At 44.2% G+C, this 21,457-nt stretch overlaps 1 protein-coding gene across 1 annotated transcript in view; it reads left to right on the forward strand.

Moving 5' to 3' along the window:
• Hspa4 (heat shock protein family A (Hsp70) member 4) overlaps nt 1–12,710 on the forward strand; it is a 50,068-nt gene extending 37,358 nt beyond the window's left edge. The window contains exons 11-19 of the mRNA XM_041664477.1: nt 1,552–1,685; nt 3,018–3,199; nt 3,987–4,076; nt 6,044–6,196; nt 7,540–7,665; nt 8,389–8,496; nt 9,938–10,057; nt 10,442–10,603; nt 10,758–12,710. Of these exons, the coding sequence (XP_041520411.1) occupies nt 1,552–1,685; nt 3,018–3,199; nt 3,987–4,076; nt 6,044–6,196; nt 7,540–7,665; nt 8,389–8,496; nt 9,938–10,057; nt 10,442–10,603; nt 10,758–10,961 (1,279 nt within the window). The 3' untranslated portion in view covers nt 10,962–12,710. The remainder of the gene's footprint in view (nt 1–1,551; nt 1,686–3,017; nt 3,200–3,986; nt 4,077–6,043; nt 6,197–7,539; nt 7,666–8,388; nt 8,497–9,937; nt 10,058–10,441; nt 10,604–10,757) is intronic.
• The last annotated feature ends 8,747 nt before the right edge of the window (nt 12,711–21,457 follow it).

A 21,457-nucleotide genomic window follows, 5' to 3' on the forward strand; every position in this document is an offset into this window, starting at 1 on the left:
GTGCCAGGTGCATAAAACAGTGACAGTTGTCAGTGTAAATTCATGCATGGCCAAGCGTGATAGTGAATCCCTATGATCCAGCATGCAAGAAGTGGAGGGAGGCTGGAAATCAAGGGAGAAAAGGCTATCTTTAGCTCCATTGTGATCAGGTTGGACTACATGAGGAGCCCCCCCCCCCCCACCTGGTTTTTTGAGACGGGATTTCGCTGTAGCTATCGAGCCTGTCCTGGAACTAGCTCTTGTAGACCAGGCTGAACTCTAAAGAGATACACCTGCCACTCTCTCCCAAGTGCTGGGATTAAAGGTGTGTGCCACTACTGCCCGGCGAGATTTTCTTTTTAAAGCCGTGAAAAATTAGTGTCTCGTCATTTAATTTTTCTGTTCTTGTTCCCATTGAGACTTGGTGCCCTTTTGTGTTGTTTGGGTATATTCCTTTTTAAAAAATATTTTATTTTTGTTTGACTCTTTTTTTAATTTTATGTTTATTGGTGGCTTGTCTGCATGCATCCGTGTGAGGGTGTCTGATCCTGGAAATGGAGTTACAGTTTCGAGCTGCCGTGGTGGGTGCTGGGAATTGAACCCAGGTCCTGTATAAGAGCAGCCAGTGCTCTTAACTGTTGAGCCATCTCTCCAGCCCATGTCTCTGTCTCTGTTTCTTTGTTTTAAAGATTTTTTTATTATGTATACAGTGTTCTGCCTGCATGTATTCCTGTAGGCCAGAAGAGGGCATCAGATCTCATTGTGGATGGTTGTGCATGTGGTTGCTGGGAATTGAACTCAGGACCTCTGGAAAGAGCCGCCAGTGCTCTTAACTGCAGAACCATCTCTCCAGGCCCAGGCTCAGCTGTTAAAGACTAGGCTCATAACCAAAAATACAAAAGTATATTATTTTTTTTTTTAATGCTCTGAAGATTTAAATTTTTTTAAATTTGTGTGAGTATTTTACCTGCATGTATGCCTGTATGCCATGTCTGTGGTTAGTGTCAGAGGAGTCCAGAAAGAGGACTTTGGAGCCCTTAAAAATGAAGTTAGAGACTGTTGTGAACCAACATGTGGGTGCTGGGAATCAAACCTATGTCCTTTGGAAAAGCATCCAGTGCTAACTGCTGAGCCGTCTTTCTAGCTTCCCTTGAATAACCTGGAAATAATAGCCGACAAGGAGAAACTGGAACTCTTCAGTAATTACAATCCCTAGGATACATATGTCAAAAGTGTTAAGAATAATCATGAATTGTGTTAAGGAGATAGATGGACCTTGCAAGTTTGAAAACCTGGGTTCAAATTTCCGGAAACCATAAAGCTCTGGCGAGATGGGAGGTGGCGTTTGGAGAATCCCCAGACACTTGCATGCTGGGAGCCTGGAGTAGGCAGCATCCAAATAGTAGTGACCCCCGTGTCAAAGAAGGTGGAAGGCTAGGACTAACACCCAGGGCTACCCTCTGACCTCAACACACACATCTACAAAACACCCCCTCCATAAAATAAGAGACTGAAATATTTTAATAAAGATTTTGAGTTTGTGGGGTTTGTCTCTCTCTTTCTTCTACCTAGTGACTGTGAAGTCTTCCCCAAAAATCATGCTGCTCCTTTCTCCAAAGTCCTCACATTTTACAGAAAGGAACCTTTCACTCTTGAGGCCTACTATAGCTCTCCTCAGGATTTGCCCTATCCAGATCCTGCTATAGGTAAGTGGAATTGGAAACTAAAGTAGTAATACAAACTGGTTTCTATTTGGGAGTACTAAAAGAAAGAAAGATTATTTAGAAATTTAGGTGCTTTATGCCCCAAAACAAACATCTTCCATCCATAGTACTGGGTATAGAGGCAGTCCAATGGGTGGGTTTGTTTCTTTGGTTTGGTTTTTCGAGACAGATTTTTCTCTGTGTTGTCCTGGGACTCGCTCTGTCCTGGTCACTCTGTAGACCAGGTTGGCCTTGACTCCAGATGGTTATTATTTAATGAGTCTTATGTTGTATTCCTGGATTCAGTACACATTGTGGGTGACTATAAGGTGGTCCTGATGAAAAAAACATGATAGAGTTGGTTGGTTCTAATATACAGTTACAAGATTTGCACAGAAATCACACAGTTGTTCTACACCATCGTCCATCCTAGAATTTAGAACCAAGTTTGACTGAGTCTTTACAAACTGAGAATAGTTATGATTCGGAAACACTGTCACTTGAGAAGAGAGAGACCAAGAGTTTTGTAAGATGTGTGCTGTGGATAAAGATCAAGAGCAGCCTCAGTGACCTGTAGAAATTGTGGGAAGAAAATTGACTGCCCTGCTTTCCATTTGTAGAATGGCAAGGACCGTGGCAATCATGCTCAGAAGGGCAAACTTCTATACCCTTTTCTGTCTTTTTCTTTCCAGTACTGGTCTTGCCTTGGGTATGCTCACTAACACGTTGGGCTTCCATACTCTTCTTGTGAAACCCACTGTGTGGCTGACTTTTTCTCTTGGCTTTTTCTCTCTCAGGCAACTGTCTGTCCCACAGTCTTTGTTTTTAAAATCTAATAAAATTGTCTTGGACCTTTAAGAAAAAAAACTTCCTAAACAAACCCTTGGTATAGTAGTGAGATTTATAAATGATAATTTCTTTCTTTTGGTTCCTGTCCTGGAATGAGCTCTTCTAGACCAGGCTGGCCTCGAACTCACAGAGATCCGCCTGCCTCTGCCTCCTGAGTGCTGGGATTAAAGGCGTGCGCCACCACCACCTGGCTTAAATGATAATTTCTTAGGAAATGACATAAACTGGAAAAATATAAAAGTAAGTGTGGAAACTAGACACTATTTTCTGGCATAGCATATGCAGGAGGAAAAGGGAAAACCAGCAGGAGACATTTGAGTCCTTAGTGTCATGGTGGCAAGAGTGAGCTGTGTGTGAGAGGAAGGAGAAAGCTACTGTGCTGAGAATGATCGTAGCCGGGTAGCCTGGTTATTCTATGACTGTGTATATGGAAGTTTAAGTTGAGTCTTACTGTGCATTCTCTTGAATCTTTTCTTAAATCCTCAGCTCAGTTTTCAGTTCAGAAAGTCACTCCACAGTCTGATGGCTCCAGTTCAAAAGTGAAAGTCAAGGTTCGGGTAAATGTCCATGGCATTTTCAGTGTGTCCAGTGCATCCTTAGTAGAAGTGCACAAGTCTGAGGAAAATGAGGAGCCGATGGAGACTGACCAGAATGCAAAGGAAGAAGAGGTAACCTGGCCGTTTCATACTGCTGGCTGACAGGAGCACTGAGAGCTACTGAGTGCTTTTATACATTCCCCTTCAACACAGTTTTGCATTTTACTGGAATGAAAAAGAATTCAAATTGGCTCTTCCCTTCTGACCATTTCTCAGTTTAGACTACTACTGATTATGGGAAAATGCTCTTAAGTCTGTTGTTTTCAAAATAATAATAGATTATACTCTTGGTAAATGTAAGTCTTGTCCTCTTCTTACACCAGATTCCTAAAGCTCGGCTCTCTTCCCCAGATCTGGAGTGTAGGGGATTCAGGTACCAGCATTCTGCATAGCATTTTGGACTATTCCCATAGGCCACCAACATTAAGCTTTTGTTCAGATACTCCACAAACTTCTTTATCATTTCTGCTAAAAGAATTCTCTGGGTTTCTTTTCCCCAGCATGTGCAATGCTGTGTTTTTGAGATTGAAAATGGTGGTATAGGAACTCTTGAAAATCAAGACTCTGGGAGGAAGCATGTGGAAGGGAAGCTCAAACATGCTCCTTCAGTTTGTATTTGCTGCATCCGTAGTTACTCTGTTTCATACAAGAGTGGGCAGTTGGGCAGGACAAACATTGTTGTGTTGAACTCCAGAGAGGAAACTTCATGTTCTGTGTAACTTGTGCGTAGTTGGAATTTTGAGCCTCTATATGCTGAATCAGGGAGCGGTCTATACCTTGTGACTTTGAGTGTTGTTGAAGGATGCCTAATTTTTGGTTAGAATCTTCTGGTTTCAGTGTTTCATTTGATTGTTTTCAGAAGATGCAAGTAGACCAGGAGGAACCACATGCTGAAGAGCAGCAGCCGCAGACACCAGCAGAAAATAAGACAGAGTCTGAGGAAATGGAGGTACTACCTTAGAATTGTCTCTTAGAATTCTTGTCCTACAAACCCCAGCAGACTGTACTTGCACTACGCTGTTACTCTTTTGTACAAATTTTTAGCTACATTGCATAGTATGTTTTGGAAAGTTAAAAAAGAGCATACATCATTGACACTTTGTTAATAATGAAGCAGTGAGACCTAAGAATTTTTTTTCTCAAATTTTGCCAAGTGTTTTATTCTGGTATTCTTTTTATTTTCTTTTTTTGGTATCAGCCCCCCCTTTTCTCAGTGTAACAGTTTTGGCTGTCCTGGAACTTGCTTTGTAGACCAGGCCGGCCTTGAATTGACACCCATCTGCCTCTGCCGCCTGAGTGCTGCAATTAAAGGCATGTACCACCACCACCCAATATGAAGAAGAATTTTGATGGTTTTAAACTTTCATGAGTCTGTTGACATGTTTGTGATTGAGAATCATCTGGCTTGGTGCTAGCCAGTGTACGTATTCTAGTATTTTCCACATACTTTACCCTATCGAATATTGTTGTCCTTATAGTGATAAACTCTAGTGTGAGACAACATAATATAATATTCAGTTTGAGATTTCTTTCTTTGTGGCCACTGTTTTCTTGCATGAGGTTTGGAATAGCTCCTAATCAGGTGGCTAGGGAGCAAGAAGGATCATTCCTTTTATTGTAAAGTGTTTCTGTGTCACAAGGGTGATTGGTCAGTTGGTAACAGTGCTAAATTACATCCCCAATTTAGGGCCAGCACTTACTGCCAAACTCAACAACTCGAGGTGGGTGCCTTGGACCCATATGGTGGAAAGATAGTTGGTTCCCCACAAATTGTCTTCTGACTTCCACCCACATGTACCATTACGTGTTTTCATATGCACATACAAAAAATTTAAGAATTTAAGATACAGAACTGGGGACATAGGAGTCCCTGGGGCTTAAGGTCAGCGAGTCAGGTTGAATTGGTGAGCTTTTGGTTTGGTGACATACCCTGTCTCAAAAGTGTTGTACTGACAAGGTGTCTCAGCAGGTGCTTGTCACCAAGCCTGCCATCCCTGGGGCCAGCATAGTAAAGAAGGAAACTAACCTCTGCAAGTTGTCTCTGACCTCCGCACATGTTTTGTGGCTCATTTGCAATACACGTATCTCTAAATATATATAGGTAATAGAATTTTTAATACAGAGAGCCAGGAAGATAGCTGATGTTGACGTTTGGGGCTCCTCAGGTAGCTGTGGACACACCTGCTTGCTCACCCATGAATGCATAATCATGCATACATATACACAAAAACATACTCCTGTGAAAATTACATTGCAATACATGTGTAAAATATGTCAAGGTAATCATGTAACATTTAAAGGTCTTGTACAGTCTGCCTAGGTTTTGCCTTCGTGTTTATTTTTTATTTATGGCACTGAAATATTAGGGTTTAATTCCACTGTCATTGTATTCTCTGCTGTTGAGTTGAGGCAGATTGCTGTCGTTTAAATTTTTTGACCCATTTTCATTTCATTGAATAGATTCCCATAACATTGTAAGTGGTGTTGGCATGTGGGTGTGGTTGTTGTTTTTTTGAGACAGGATCTCCCAAAGCTCAGGCTGGCTTTGAACTCCTGATGCCCCAGCCTGTGCCTTCTAAGTGCTCTGTAGTAGTACACTGTGGCCAGTGATTGTATTTTGGTTGTCAGATACACAGAAGGTTGTTAGGTATGTTAACTGTTTCATTTTTAGTTGTAAAACAGATTTTAAAGCACTGTAGTGCTCCTTTTACTTTCTATCTTGTAGAATAAAGTTCTATTCCTGTCCTTTGCTGAACCCTTAAAACCACCATTGTTTTCCTCCTGAATTTACTACTACAGATCAGACAGGGTCACTTAATTTTCTATATAATAATCATGAGTTACTTTTGACTTGATCTGTTTTAAAATTTAGGTCAGTCTATATGTTTTTGTTCTTCATATTTTCTTTTTCTTTAGACCTCTCAAGCTGGATCAAAAGATAAAAAGATGGACCAACCACCTCAAGCCAAGAAGGCAAAAGTGAAGACCAGCACTGTGGACCTACCCATCGAGAGCCAGCTGCTATGGCAGCTGGACCGAGAGATGCTCGGGCTGTATACAGAGAATGAGGTACATAGACTGTAGCCTTTAGGGCAGTAGTTCTTATCCTTCCTAATGCCTTTAATACATTTCCTCATGTTGTGGTGACTCCACCCATTAAATTATTTTTTTCATTTCATTTTATTTATTTATTTTGGTTTTTCTGTGTTGTTTTTTCTGTGTAACAGCCTTTGCTGTCCTGGAACTTGATTTTTTTAGTTTGCATTGATTAACTAAACTTTGATTAGCCAGCCTAGCCTTAAACTCAAAAAGGTCCAGCTGCCTGTTTTCCAAGGGCCGCCGTCACCATCACCACCACACTAGTCTGCTCAGTGGGTTTTGAATACATCTTTGGTTTCGGGAGGTATTGCTTGGTTTGGGTGATGGGTCAGTAGAGTCACACAGCTAAGGCAGGCCTTATGTGCACCTGCCAGATCTTTCATTTATTTATTTATTTTAAGGTTTATTAATTTATGTATGTATACAGTGTTCTTTCTGCATGTATCTCTTCAGGCCAGAAGAGGGCACCAGATCTCATTATAGATGGTTGCTGGGAATTGAACTCATGACTCTTTCTTCCCCTCTTTTCTTTTTTTAATTTTAACTCAGGACCCCTTAACCAGTGCTCTTAACCTCTGAGCTATCTCTTCAACCCTACCTGTCATATCTTAGAGCAGTTCTGTTTGACTGGACCTTCATCACCATATGACATAAATATGTTTAACTTTTCTTAGTATTGTAGAATTAAAAAGTAGAAGTTTACCTTATAACATTAAAATAGTTTTATTTTTATTGGTGGTGGAGGCTGCCTTGGGACTTGTTTGTAGACCGACCAGACTGACTTTCCCCTGCCTCTGCCTCCTATGCATCAGGATTAAAGGTGTGTGCCACTGTATCTGGCAAAAAAAGGTTCCCATAAACAGTTTCAGAGCCACATACACTCTCTGTCTCTTTGCCACACACACACACACACACACACACACACACACACACACCCCAGATTAGGTTTCTCTGTGTAGCCTTGGCCATCCTGGAACTCCTAGATATCCACTTGCCTCTGCCTACCAAGGGTTGAGATCAAAGGCATGTGCTACCACTTGGCTCAAAATTTTCTTGTCTTAAATATACTTAATTTTGCTCTTGAGGGTACATCTTAGTATTTTCACTATTCCCTTCCCCTAAGATAAACCCCACAAAACTGTGATTTTCAAATTTTCTTCCTGATTATATTCCTGCCTCTATTTTGTTGGGGTGACTCAAAAGAATCGAAAGGATTTGAACAGAGAACACTCTTTGTTTTCTTGTTTGTTGATGTTAAAGAGGAAATGGTCATAGCTGTTGGCCTTGTGTCTAATTCATTGCTGTTGTTCCAGGGTAAGATGATCATGCAGGATAAACTGGAGAAGGAACGGAATGATGCCAAGAATGCGGTGGAAGAATATGTGTACGAGATGAGAGACAAACTTAGTGGTGAATATGAGAAGTTTGTGAGTGAAGATGTAAGTGTGTTGCTCCCTTTCTGTGGGTGTAGGGAAACCTTCACACCTTGAAATGGAAGCTCTGCTACTTTGTATGTGTGATCAAGTTACTCAGAGTTGGTTGGAGAGAGCTCAGTGGTTAGGAGCACTTGCTGCCTTTTCACAGGACCTGTGTTTGGTTCTCAGTACCTGTGTGGTGGCTCACAATGTCTATAACTACAGTTTTAGAGAATTGACATCCTTTTCTCGCCTCCATGGACACTGTGTACATGTGGTACAAGTACATACTGGCAGGCAAAACATTCATAGACATAAAATAAACCCCCAAATACTGAAAAGTGTATGTCTTTGGGAGCTACATAGATAGAAAAATTTTTAATATATGCACATGTGGTTTACATGTGTGATGGGTACACATGGATGTAAGTCCATGTAGAGGCTCAGAATTGGTGTCTGCTATCTTTGATTGTTCTCCACTTATATTTTTGAGGGAGTCTTTCCCTGAACCTACAACTTGCTGGTTATACTAGTGTAACTAGCCAGCCTGATCCAGGGATCCCCAGCTCTTGCCTCCTGAGTCTACACACTTGCTCGGCTTCTTCATGGGTTGCGTATCACATGCACATTCACTACTTACTGATTCATCTCCCCAGCCCTGTTTTGTATTTCTTTATTGTTACAATATTTTCTGTTACAGTATGTGTGTGTATAAGAGAGAGACAATTATATTTTCTTTATTTATAGGATCGTAATAGTTTTACCTTAAAATTAGAGGATACTGAAAATTGGTTGTATGAAGATGGAGAAGACCAACCAAAGCAAGTTTATGTAGACAAATTGGCTGAATTAAAAGTAAGTGACTCTTAAGCAGAGCTCTCTGTGCCTCTGTAGCTTTCAGAGAGAGGTGCTTCTTAGTAAAGAGCACAGGCTAAAAATGCGTTCCAGAACTGTTTGCTCTGATGTGCTAACTTATTCTCAATAGACTTCCAGTGAATTAGGATTGGGAACCTTCTTCATATCAGGATATAGAAAAAGTAGCAAGTCCTAGCTCTGTCTGCCTCAGAGGTGCTTGCCACACAGTGGAGTCAGTGCTTTCTCCCTCAGTGTAGATGAGGCCCAGTATAGGTTTCTTCTAGGTGAAAGCAGAGCATCTCATATGTCTGTGTACCCCATGGTAAAACTGGATGGATAACAAAGTATCACCTCAGTTGAGGTCTTGGTTTGAAAACAGCTGAAAATTCACTGAGAGGAAATTGGAATATCCCCTGTATTTCTGGTTTGCATTGTGGACTTGCTTTCCAGAAATGGGCATTGCACCTGTCCGAGTGGGTGACTCAAGAACAGTGCACAGGCCTTAGCTGGCTCACTCGGCGGGGATGCAGGTGTTCTTGCTAGCTATGGTCTCCCCCCATTTTTTCTTCCTTCTACCTGTCAGATCTTCTCCCCTCCCTCCCTTTCTCTCTCCCTAGACAGGGTCTCTTCTATATCTTCTTCCTCCTGAGACTGGGTCTTTTCTAGCTATTCTGGAACTCTGTATATAGATCAGGCTGGTCTCCCAGGCGTTGGAATTAAAGACATACACTGCCACCTGGCTTCACCGTGCAAAATGATTTTCTTATCTGTGAGGTGCTAGTGGGACTTCTGTACCATCTCCCAGGTTGAGTTAGACTTTGTGACTTGGGTTATGTTTAATACAGAATATTTCAGAATGCTTGTAAAACCTACAACCTCATGCTGTGTAGCATCACAACACCAGAAATCTCCAGTGTTACTGTGTTGAGTTTTCAAGTTTTCATTTCCTCAACCGTGATCATTTAGTTGATCTGAATTGGGACCCAGATGGGGCTGGAGAGATGATTTTTTTTGAGACAGGGTTTCTCTGTCCTGGCTGTCTTGGTACTTGCTCTCTAGACCAGGCTGGACTTGTACTTGGAGAGATCAGCCTGCTCCAGTATGGTTTTTAATAAAAAACTGTTGGGCAAGTACAGAAGACAGATAATTTGTGGTTGTCCTAATGTGAGAACTGGGCCTTGGTTGGTAATGAGAAACAGTTCCACTTGGGACTGTCTTCACTTGTGCTAATAAGCAGCCAAAGAAGGAGCCTGATATTTCCAATGGTTTATTGAAACATTTACATGCATGTATTGTTTATATATTTATGTGTATATTCATGTGTGTACACACACATACCCAGAGAGTGGTGCTTTAGCCCCATTATTCTTAGTTATAGTAGCAGCAATGTAACTTAAGTATTGTAAACTACCCTGTACAGACCTATATATTCTCTTGTTAGAATTTAGGTCAGCCTATTAAGACACGGTTCCAGGAATCTGAAGAAAGACCAAAGTTATTTGAAGAACTAGGGAAGCAAATTCAACAGTATATGAAAGTGATCAGCTCTTTCAAAAACAAGGTATTTTGTTTTCATTTTCCTATGGTTTTGGTCAGGGCTCTGTGTGTTTTTTTTTTTTTTTTTGTTTGTTTGTTTGTTTTTTGTTTTTGAGATGGGTTGTTTTTGTAGTCCTGTCTGCTTGGAACTTGTTCTGTAGACCAGGCTGGTGTGAAACTCAGAGATCACCTGCCTCTTCTTCCTGAATGCTGGGATTGAAAGTTTTATTTTATTACTTTTTATTCTTGTGCACTAGATGGTGTTGGGATTCTTTTTGGGGCTGTAATTACAGGTGATTTTAAACTGCCCAGTGTGTCTCTCCAGCCCCAAGATGAGAATTGTTTGAAAGGCAGTATTTGGCAGGGATTGGCTCATTCTTGGCACTTAGCTCTCCACTCACACTTGTAGGAGGACCAGTATGAGCACTTGGATGCTGCTGACATGACAAAGGTAGAGAAAAGCACCAATGAGGCAATGGAGTGGATGAATAGCAAGCTGAACCTGCAGAACAAGCAGAGCCTGACCGTGGACCCAGTTGTCAAGACAAAGGAGATTGAAGCTAAAATTAAGGTATTTTTTAACTTTGTGTACTTTTTTTGGCAGCTCCTTTGTAATTAACAGTTGGGATTTTGTTATGTATCTTAGCTACTAGAGTTTAGCCTGCAGCAGTATAAGGTTTGTTTAATTTACAAGAAATCATAGTTTTCTTTCTTTGCCATTTTAGGAGCTGACGAGTATTTGCAATCCTATAATTTCAAAGCCCAAACCCAAAGTGGAACCCCCAAAGGAGGAGCCAAAACATGCTGAGCAGAATGGACCAGTGGACGGCCAAGGAGATAGCCCAGGCCCCCAGGCTGCCGAGCAGGGTGCAGATACAGCTGTGCCTTCTGATGCAGACAAGAAGCTTCCTGAGATGGACATTGATTGATTTCAACACTTGTTTATATTAAAACAGACTATTATAAAGCTTTAAGTTGTCAACTTTGTTCTAAATATCAACTAGAGCAAGCAAATACTGGAGATTTCTTAGTTTTTAGGGATCTTGGGGGTGGGGTATAGGTAATGTATGGAGCATTTTGACTTCTAAATAGTTAGATCCAGAGATGGAATGCACTGTCTCTTCATTACGGTCCTGTTTAAGAGCCCTGCTAATCTTTTCTGAGCTCTCGCCTCCCTCCTTTGTGTTTTAATCATGCTTCTACAAAATGAAGTGTGTTTGGGAAAGCTGAGCTCTAGCAAAAGCTGTGACAGCTGCCAGGCAGGCTTTTCTTTATACATGACAAAAGCTCAAATTATGCTTATAAAGTCTGGGTGGAGATCAGCACCAGCATTCTTGGCCTGTGGGGGTGTTTCCCCCATTTCTGTGGGCCAGAGCACGGGCAAGCATGGATTAGCACAGGAGCGCAGAGCACAGCAGGGCTTGCTCCGAGGCCTCATTGCTCTCCGTTCCCAGCCCTGTCTCCCTTCTCCCTTAGCAGCAGTCTAATGCACATGTCCTTTTCACTTAGAGCAAGCTTTAGTGAATCAGGGGACTTGGATGCAGTAGCTTTCTATAGTTCCCGAAAGTAAGTTCACTAATGCTGAAGCATCAAATTCTAGTTTTCCCTTCAGGTTAGGTTGCAGATAACACGGGTGTAGGCATGGTGAATCTGAGCTATACATCCTTGCTTCTTATGGTGGGAAGATTTGTACCCTGACCTCAAGTGAAAGATGATGTGTGTAAATTAGAGCATTAGAAGAGGATCAGAGTTCAGGATTCTTAGCTCTTTTGCTGTCGCCCGTGTTACTGTTAATCTGTGTTATGAGTCTGCCAATCTGTATGTTAAAACAGCTGACAGATTGTAAGCTATTGCACCGATTGCTCCCGATGAATCTTTAGTGTTAAGGTGCTCAAGGTCACAGGAACACCTCATTGTCGACTGCAGACAGTGTCAGGGCACCACACACTTCCTGGGGCCAGTCCACAGGAAGGAGGTGTTCTGGAAACGGATGTCTTTAGTAGATGGTAGAGTTGGTTACCTGCCTTAGTTACAAGTGTGGGTTATGTTCTGGGTCTTTTGTGATCAGTGATCTCTGTAACAGAGCCCTCTGTTCATTTTTGCTTGTTGGAAATAAGCTGAAAAAACCATGCATAGTTGGGTTCACTATGCTTGTGTCTACACAGCCCTGTAGCGCCAAGTGCTCTAGAGGCAGTTGACTGAAGAGGAGGGAAGAACGGTGTAAGTGACTGTGTACCTGCTCTGCCGGGGCCTGAAGCCCCAGGCCCAGTGTTGCTTTGCTGCAGGAGTGCCTGCTGACCTTGCTGTGAGGCCAATAGCTATTTCAAGTGCAGGCTGCAGGATTAAAGCCAACTCTTATGCAACTGACTGTCCTTACGACCATTTCTCATAAACATCTGTGTGTGGGCGTGGGAGGGTGGGGGGTTGGGGTGGGGGTGAATTTGAAGTTGTAAGCTAGAAATCAGATGATCTGCTTTTGCTGTCTAGACAGACCGATTGGATTTATGTGGAGGCAGGCTAGAGTGGCAAGTGACTTGTGTGCAAACAAGCATTTATCCAGGTCGCATTACCCAATTGGTTTGTTAAAAACTCAAGGTCACATTCTTACACTAAGAAAAACAGTAAACTTGAGACAAAGTTTAGGAAAAACTAATAAAAGAAACCTGTCTTAACTCGAATGGTTTTCTTAATTTCCTTATATGGGTTGGTGAGTGTGAGTGTGTGAGAGACTGGGGAGCTGGGGAAACTTTGTGTTGCACAGCAGCCTCACTCGAATGCAGTGGTGTTATCCCACCAGGCCCTGTTCTTGGTGTTGGGATACTCTGCAAGACCTGACTTCAGGTTTGACAGCAGTAGAAGAGGGCGGATGCATATAGAGCATTAATTGAGTGCCAGGACCGACCGAGTTGGTCCAGGATCTGCTAGTGGGTACGTGGTGTGTGTCCTGTGATGCATATGGGAATGAGGATGAAGCCCTGAGACCAGTACTGGAGGTATTGCTGTCTGAAGTCATGCTCCTCCCCCCTCCCCCCCCCCCCCCCGCCCCTGTCCCTACAGGCTTATATATCCCTGACTGTTGTGGAACCCACTTAGTTCACAAACTCGGGTCTGCTACCTCAGTGTTGTGTTTAATTAAAGGCATGTACTGCCACATGCAGCCTGAAATCCTGCCTCCTAACTGTTCTGGTCCATGTGTTGAGAGAAGAAAGGTCTATGGTGGGGTGTGTTTGGGCCTGACCACAACCGTTTACAGCATCAGGACTCTTGGAGAAGAGCGGTCCTGCCCCCCACCCCCACCCCACCCCTATGGTCACCAGAGCCCCTGCACAATGCTGTGCCGGCTATGAGAGGGTGGCGATACAGCTAGGACTGGTGTAAAATTGTCTGCTTTTTAGTATGTTCAGAATATCCTCAACCCTGGAACGGTGAGGTCCCGAGTGAGCTCGGTAAGAAAATGGTAAAAGGGATTTGGCAGCTATTTAGATCTGCTCACTGGGGTCGCCGAGCTTTTCTGGAAGAGATTATGTGTGTGTCACTGGGGCCACTGAGTTTTTCTGGAAGAGACCTATGATGTGTGCCACTGGGGCCGCTGAGTTTTTCTGCAAGAGACCTATGATGTGTGCCACTGGGGCCGCTGAGTTTTTCTGGAAGAGTCCTATGATGTGTCTCACTGGGACTGCTGGAAGAGTCCTATGTGTGTAGAGTGAGAAGCCGGTGGGATGAGACTGAAACATTGCAGTAAAGAAGAGGTATGGCTGTTTGTACCTGAGGAGGGGGAGGATTTGGGTGTGGCTCCAGCTCTGCCTACTGTGAAAAAGTTGGCGGGAGGGGGGGGTAGTTTCTTACTGGGCTGTAAGTGACAAGGCAAGATGAAGAAGGTTTAGAGGCCTGACTCGCTTCCTTTTCCTCTTATTGCTGGGGTGAAACCCGGGGCAGGCAAATACTGTATCACCAAGGCACATCAGAGTTTTGGTGCCGTCCCCTTGGTTTTGATTTCTATTTGATTTTTAAAGGTATATGTATTTTCCTGGATTACTTTTTATTAATGTGTATGCAAATTTGGGAAGAGAGTATTGACTCCACAGGAACTGGAGTTACAGATGGGTGTCGGCTTTCAGGGACCAATCTGAGAAGGGGGCCACACTGAAGAAGAGTTGTAGGTAGTCCTCATGGGCCTAGAATTCTCTGTAGATTCAGCAGTCTTTCAACGTGATCTTCCTGCTTCTGCCTTCCAATTGCTTGGAGTACAGGTGTGTGCCCCCACCTGGCCCTACTTTTGATTCTTGATGAGCCGGCTTTTGGCTGACTCATTTGCACGCTTGCAATTTACCATTATTTTGAAGTGGTTTTAATTTTTACATGGTAAATGCTGGTTATAAAACTGCATAACCAGGTGGGCAGTAGTGGCACAGGCCTTTAATCCCAGCCCTCTGGAGGCAGAGGCAGGAGGATCTGGGTCGCTGTATCCCAGGCCAGCTGGTAACGGAGTGAGTACAGGCAGGGTGTTACACAGAGAAACCCTGTCTCAAACCAAAAACCCTGCATAACTGCCCATGTTTGTGAAGAACCATAAACTATGTTGCCAACAGCATTCATCTGGAAGGACATTTTCAAAAGAAGTAGCTTGCAGGGTAAGTTTATAAATAAGTTTATTTATTTGCTATGTTTTTTTTTTTGTTTTGTTTTTTTGTTTTTTTGTTTTTCGAGACAGGGTTTCTCTGTAGCTTTGGAGCCTGTCCTGGAACTAGCTCTTGTAGACCAGGCTGGCCTCGAACTCACAAAAATCCACCTGCCTCTGCCTCCCGAGTGCTGGGATTAAAGGCGTGCGCCACCACCGCCCGGCTGCAGGGTAAGTTTAATGGGTAAGTTTTTTTTTTGTTACTGTTTCATTGTTTTTTGTTTGTTTTATTAGGTTTCTCTGTGTAGCTCTGGCTGTTCTGGAACTTGCTCTGTAGACAAGGCTGGTCTTAAACTCCAAGATCTGCCTGCCTTTTCCTCCTGGGTGCCAGGATTAAAGGAGTGCACCCCCACTGCTGGCATGGGTAGATTCTTAACTGTGTATTTTCCCTGTTGTGTATTCTCTCAGATTAATAGAAAATTTTAAGATTTTGTGGTGTTAAAAGTGTTGTTGGTGGGCTGGAGAGATGACTCGGTGGTTAAGAACACTGGCTGCTCTTCCATGAACTTGGGTTCAATTCTCAACACCAACATGGTGCCTCGACTGTTTAGAACCCCAGTCCTAGGGGATCTGTTGTCTTCTGGCTTCCATAGACACCAGGCACACACTTGGTGCACATATAGACAAAACACTCATACACATAAAGTTAAGAGAAAGTGAAAGTATCTGGGCACACTGGTAACGTCCATAGTCCTAACTCTAGGGAAACTGAGGCAGAATGTTGTAATATGAGCGGTGGGCTGCTTCCCGCCACCCAGCTAGCTTTATACCCCGAAATAATTACACAGAAACTGTATTCCTTTAAACACCGCTTGGCCCATTATATCTAGCCTTTTCTTGGCTAACTCTCGCACCTGGACTAGCCCATTTCTAATAATGTGTGTAGCCCACGAGGTGGCTTACCAGAGAAGATCTTAACCTGTGTCTGTCTGGAGTGGGAGAATCATGGCGACTTCCTGACTCAGCTTCTTTCTCCCAGCATTCTGTTCTGTTTACTCTGCCTACCTAAGGGTTGGCCTATCAAATGGGTCTAGGCAGTTTCTTTATTAATAAGAAATCACTCCCACATCAGCAGAAGACCCAAGACCAGTCTGTATTACAGAGTGATTACTGTTGTTTCAACAACAAACAGTAGAAGTATCTTTTTTTGTTTGTTTGATTTGAGGCAGGGTCTCTATGTAGCCCTGGCTGTCCTGGAACATTATGTAGACCAGGCTGGCTTTGAACTCAGAGATCCACCTGCTTCTGCCTGAGATTAAAGGTGTGCGCCAACATGCTGGCCTTAAAGGTGTGTTTTAAAGAGAATGATGAGGCAGAGGTGGGTGGATCTCTGTGAGTTCAATTCCAACCTGGTCTACATAGTGAGTTCTAGTTCAGCCAAAGATACACAGTGACATCCTGTCTCAAACAAAACAAAACAAAAACAACAACAACAAAAAACAACAAAACGAGAATGACACTCTGAGCTGGGGATACAGCTCAGCTGGTAGAGTGCTTGCCTGGCTGACACGAAGCCCAGAGTGTGTTCACTAAGTCTCTAGTATCACATAAACCCTAGATGAGGCATGGCTGTAATCCCAGCGCTCTTGGAGGGGTGGGCGGAAAGGGGAGAATCGCAGTTCAAGATCGCACTTGGTGTGTAGCGAGTTTGAGGCTAATCTGGATTGCGTTGGGTGGCTCCAAAATCAGTAAGCATAAGCAAGCTAAAAGTAAAAGAATGACTTTAAGGTTTTAAATCTAAAAAGGAGATGTGATCGGGTAAGTGGGACTTTGCGTCTGTAGGGGTTGTGATGGTTCCTGCTGCTGGTTCCAGTAGTAGTGGGATGTATAGGTTGGAGGTGAAGACTGTAAATCCAGGCAGTTATGGAAGGAAGCTTCAGGGCAGGAGGTGTCGCCCTGGTTTGGGAATGGACTGTATTTAGAAGTGTCGGGAAAGGAAGTAGAAGCTTCCAGAGCAGAAGGTGTGTCAGGAAGAGGGAGGCTGACAGTGAGAAACCAAATAGCCAGCAGGCCTGGATGCTCCAGAGTGTGTCAGAAGGTGGGAGCTGCCTGAGCATAAAGAGCTGGGCACAGGCCGGGCGGTGGTGGTGCACGCCTTTAATCCCAGCACTCGGGAGGCAGAGGCAGGCGGATCTCTGTGAGTTCGAGACCAGCCTGGTCTACAAGAGCTAGTTCCAGGACAGGCTCCAAACCCACAGAGAAACCCTGTCTCGAAAAACCAAAAAAAAAAAATAAAAATAAAAATATTAAAAAAAAAAAAAAAAAAAAAAAAAAAAAGAGCTGGGCACAGTGAAACCGGAAGTTCCCAAGCGCCCAGCCTGCTGGAAACAGGGCCAGTTGGCAGGCTGGGCACTGTCCTGAGCCTGTGGTCTAGAATTCAATGAACATGATTCTCACCAGTCTACAGGACTCCTTGTGGTTGCCAGTACATCCCTTGGATGGGTCTTGGTGGGGACAGCCAGGACATGACCCTCAGAGCTGGAATACAGCTGCTGGAGCGGAGGCTGCTCTGGAGGAAGGAAGGTTGTGATCACAGCATCAGCCCATGAAGCAAGACAGTGAGTAGGAAGGTGTTCTTTTCTGGGGGATCAGAGAAAGAAGGGCCCAGACGATGTTAACAGTACAGAATGCTTTCCAGATTTGGGCACTATCCCTGGGCAATCAATCACCAGGCTGGCCCTGACCTTACCGATCCAGTTCTGGCACATGCAGTTAGAATGGAGAGTATGGGGGGGAATATTTGCTTCCAATTACTCAGTGGGCTTTTTGTGATTCAAGCCCAGCACTTAGAATTATACACTATAGGGAGCCGGGCGGTGGTGGCGCACGCCTTTAATCCCAGCACTCGGGAGGCAGAGGCAGGCGGATCTCTGTGAGTTCGAGACCAGCCTGGTCTACAAGAGCTAGTGCCAGGACAGGCTCCAAAGCCACAGAGAAACCCTGTCTCAAAAAACCAAAAAAAAAAAAAAAAAAAAAAAAAGAATTATACACTATAGGAAGCTGTGGTTGTCTTGGGCTCTTTTCATGAACTGTGCCCAGACTTAAACCCTTCCAGGGCTGGGTGCCTGTTAAAAATGTGGAGTCCGGGATCGACGGTGGCTCGTAGTCTACTTTTCTTATCTCCAGTTAGCAGGCTTTTCCCACCCATATCTCAGGACGCACATTGTTTGGCTTTGTTTTCTACAAGAACTTAAGAACTTACTTTAAAATTCGGATTGGAGAGACAGCTCAGCAGTTAAGAGTGCTTTTTGATCGTGCAGAGATCTAAGTCCAGTTCCTAGCACCCACAATGAGCTGCTCACAACTGCCTGTAATTCCAGCTCCAGAGGATGGAAAACCTCTGGTCTCAACAGGCAACTGCATTTGCATTCATACACACACACACACACACACACACACACACACACACACACACCACTTAAAAATATTAAATCTTGGGGCTGGAGAGATGGCTCAGTGGTTAAGAGCATTGCCTGCTCTTCCAAAGGTCCTGAGTTCAATTCCCAGCAACCACATGGTGGCTCACAACCATCTGTAAAGACATCTGGTGCCCTCAACTGGCCTTCAGGCATACAGACAAAATATTGTATACATAATAAATAAATAAATATTTAAAAAAAATTAAATCTTAAAAAAAGACCCACCGTACTTTAAAAAAATACCAGCCTATTATTTAAGCTTGACTAGTGTTTGCAATGGAGCCACTGGGAAGACTGTGACTCAGCTCCCAGGACAAACCCTAGCCAGGTATTTGGAGGGTGAGCTAGATCAAAAGATGCATCCAGCCCAAGGGCGTCTTGTTGCTATTCCAGCGGGAGCTGTATTAGTTATTTTTCTTTCCTTTCCTTTTTGTTTTTAATTGCTGTTGTTTTGTTTTTGTTCTTTGAGACAGGGTTTCTTTGTGTAGTCCTGGAAGTTCTGGAACTAGCTCTGTGGATCAGGCTGGCTTCAAACTCACAGAGATCTGCCTGCCTCTCTCTTCCAAATGCTAGGATGAAAGGTGTGGGCTAGCACCTCCTGGCTAGTTATTTTTCTTGTTGCTGGGACAAGTACCTAACAAAAGCAGCCAAGGAAGGAAGGAAGGGCTTCTGTGGCTCACAGTTTGAGGGTACAGTTCATCCTGGTGCAGAAGGTGCAGTCATGAGAACATGCAGGAAATAGAGGTGAATCCCGGGGCTCGGTTTGGCTTGTCCCCTTTCTATTCAGTTCAGGGCACTGGCCCATGGGATAGTACTGATCAAATCAGGGGGTCTCCCCCATCACTTAACCCCCTGGAAACACTTTCACAGACACATGTTGGCATGCCTACCACCCAGGTGATTCTAAATTCCATTTGGTTGATAATCGCGATTACCCTTCACAGAAGGTTTTTAGGACCTCAGTGAGCTGCATGCTAGTGGCTGAAACATTGAGAGGCCATGCAGTGATCAGGAAAGACCCTGCTTGAGTGAAGGGCCTTGTTTCTCTGACTGATCTCCCTTTGAAGCGTTGACTGGGGTCCAGCTGCCTCCTGGTGGCATGGGGTAGAGAAAGCCCTCGAAATATTTGACTGGAGAGGTGAGTGTTTTTGTTGGAGACAAAATAGCCATTAGAGTTTAAAGATAGTCTTTAACCCCATTTCCTGGATGGGGAAAGGTCAAAGCTGGTGTCCATCACACCTGCTGGTTACAGAAGCATAGTTGACTTTCTGGAGAGACGAGTGCCTGTCACAGAGGAGAGTGACTTCTAAAAGGCCACCCTCAACATGGCATCATATTCTATTCTAATCTGCGGGGAAACCCACCCAAGACCCAAAGGTTCTTTTGAACCTGAGGTGACGTCAAATCCCATGTATATTACATTTTCTCCATACGTACACACCTCTGATTAAGTTCAGTGCATCAGGCAGGCAGGGAGAGGAAATCAGGAGTGAGTTCTTATGCTTCTAATTTCAGCACTGAGGACTTGGGGATCAGAAGTTCAAGGTCATACTTGGCTCCATAGTGGGTTCTAGGCCAGCCTGGAATACATGGGGCTTTGTTTCGGGGTGGAGAGGAAGAGAGGAGGAATGCTGAGCTATTCTGTATGGTTGCTAGGGGACAACAGAGTGTGCGGCAGGCCAGGCTGGGCAAAGGGGCGAGGGACAGCCCAGGAAGGACTAAACAGGGCAGCATGGGGTTCCTGCACACTGCTGAAAATGGTGTGTAATTTAACATTCATGATCTTTTCAGACTATGGCTGACTGTAGGTAATTAAAACTGGAAGTCGAGATAGGGGATGAAGGGACGGACCTACTACTGTTTTTGAAGTGGTTCTCATTTCTTCCTTCAAAAAGTTTTATTACATCTACTTTTATGTGTGTGTGTATGTGTATGTGTGTGTGTGTGCACCCTTGTGGAGGTCAGAGTACATCTTTTAGGAGTCAGCTCTCTCCTTCCACCATGTGGGTTCCAGGCTTGGGGCAGTATCTCAGTCATCTCAGCAATCCCAGCTCTCATTTCTTAAGTCTTGAGTTCTTCAACCTATTCTGGTCTTCTGTGAGCTGCAGTGCCGATGTTGCCACATGGGGGCGCCATCCACCCTTTCTTTGCTATAGTGGGTCGTTTCCCCAGCAGGCAGGTCAGAATCAGCACACCATTCAGACTTCATGATGGATTCCAGAAGTTTGGAGAAGAGAGGGTGACTTCTCTGTCTGGGGTGTAGGTAAAGTCAAGTCAAATAGGTCTGGCTCCACAGAAGCAACAGCTAGAACTTGAGAGCATTAGCCACGAGCACTGTTGTGTTGTGAAGTTTGATCTTCACTGTCAATGTGACATGGCTTAAAATCACCTAGGAGACACACCTTACAGCATGCCTGCGGGATTGTTTTCAGAGATGCTTACCTGAAGAAGGAAGAGCCTCCCTGAATGTGGATGGCACCATCCCACGGGATGGGGTCCTTGACTGAACAGAAAGCAGTAAGTTGCAGGTTGGAGAAATGGCTCAAAAGTCAGGAATGCGGACTGTTCTTTCAGAGGCCCTGGTTCCATTCCCAGCACCCACATGGTGGCTCACAGCTATCTGTAACTCCTGTCTCATGGGATCTGATGCCTCCTTCTGGCCTCTGTGGGCTGCACACATGTCATGCATAGACATACTTGCAAGCAAAACACTCATACACATAAAAATAATGCATAAATGTGAAAAAAGGTGGAAAAATGCAGAAAACGGAGACTGGGGAGGTGGTTCAGGAGGATAAAGTGTTCACCTTACAAGTGTGAGGAGCTGGGTTCAATCATCAGGGCTGTGTAAAAAGGTAGGTGTGGGGGTGAGCACCTGTACCAGTGCTGTGGAGACAGAGACAGCAGGTCCCTGGGGTGTCTTGGCCCAGCTGTCAGGCCCTGGGCCCCAGAGGGTGAAAACCCAGGTGAATAGATCTCAAGAATGTATGATTCCCAAAGTTGACCTGTGGCTTCCACATGTGCATGCCTTACCACGTGCAAATCCAAACATGTGTGTGCGCAGACAGACAGACACACATACATAGACACACACACATGCATGCACGCACGCATGCACACACATACATGCACGCATGCACAGAGAGAGAGAGAGAGAGAGAGAGAGAGCGCTGAGCACCAGCATTCATCTTTGCTTTCTGACCACAGCTGTGATGTGACGAGCTGCTTCAAGCTGCTGCAGCCACAGACAGGGTTTCTCTTACCACCCAGCTTCCCCACCATGGCAGACTGCAGGCTCAAACTGAGAGCCCAAATCAACCCCCCCCCT

The sequence above is a fragment of the Microtus oregoni genome, unplaced genomic scaffold, assembly GCF_018167655.1.
Source record: "Microtus oregoni isolate MIOR12 unplaced genomic scaffold, Mior012 000015F_ref0000493, whole genome shotgun sequence".
Lineage (NCBI taxonomy): Eukaryota > Metazoa > Chordata > Mammalia > Rodentia > Cricetidae > Microtus > Microtus oregoni.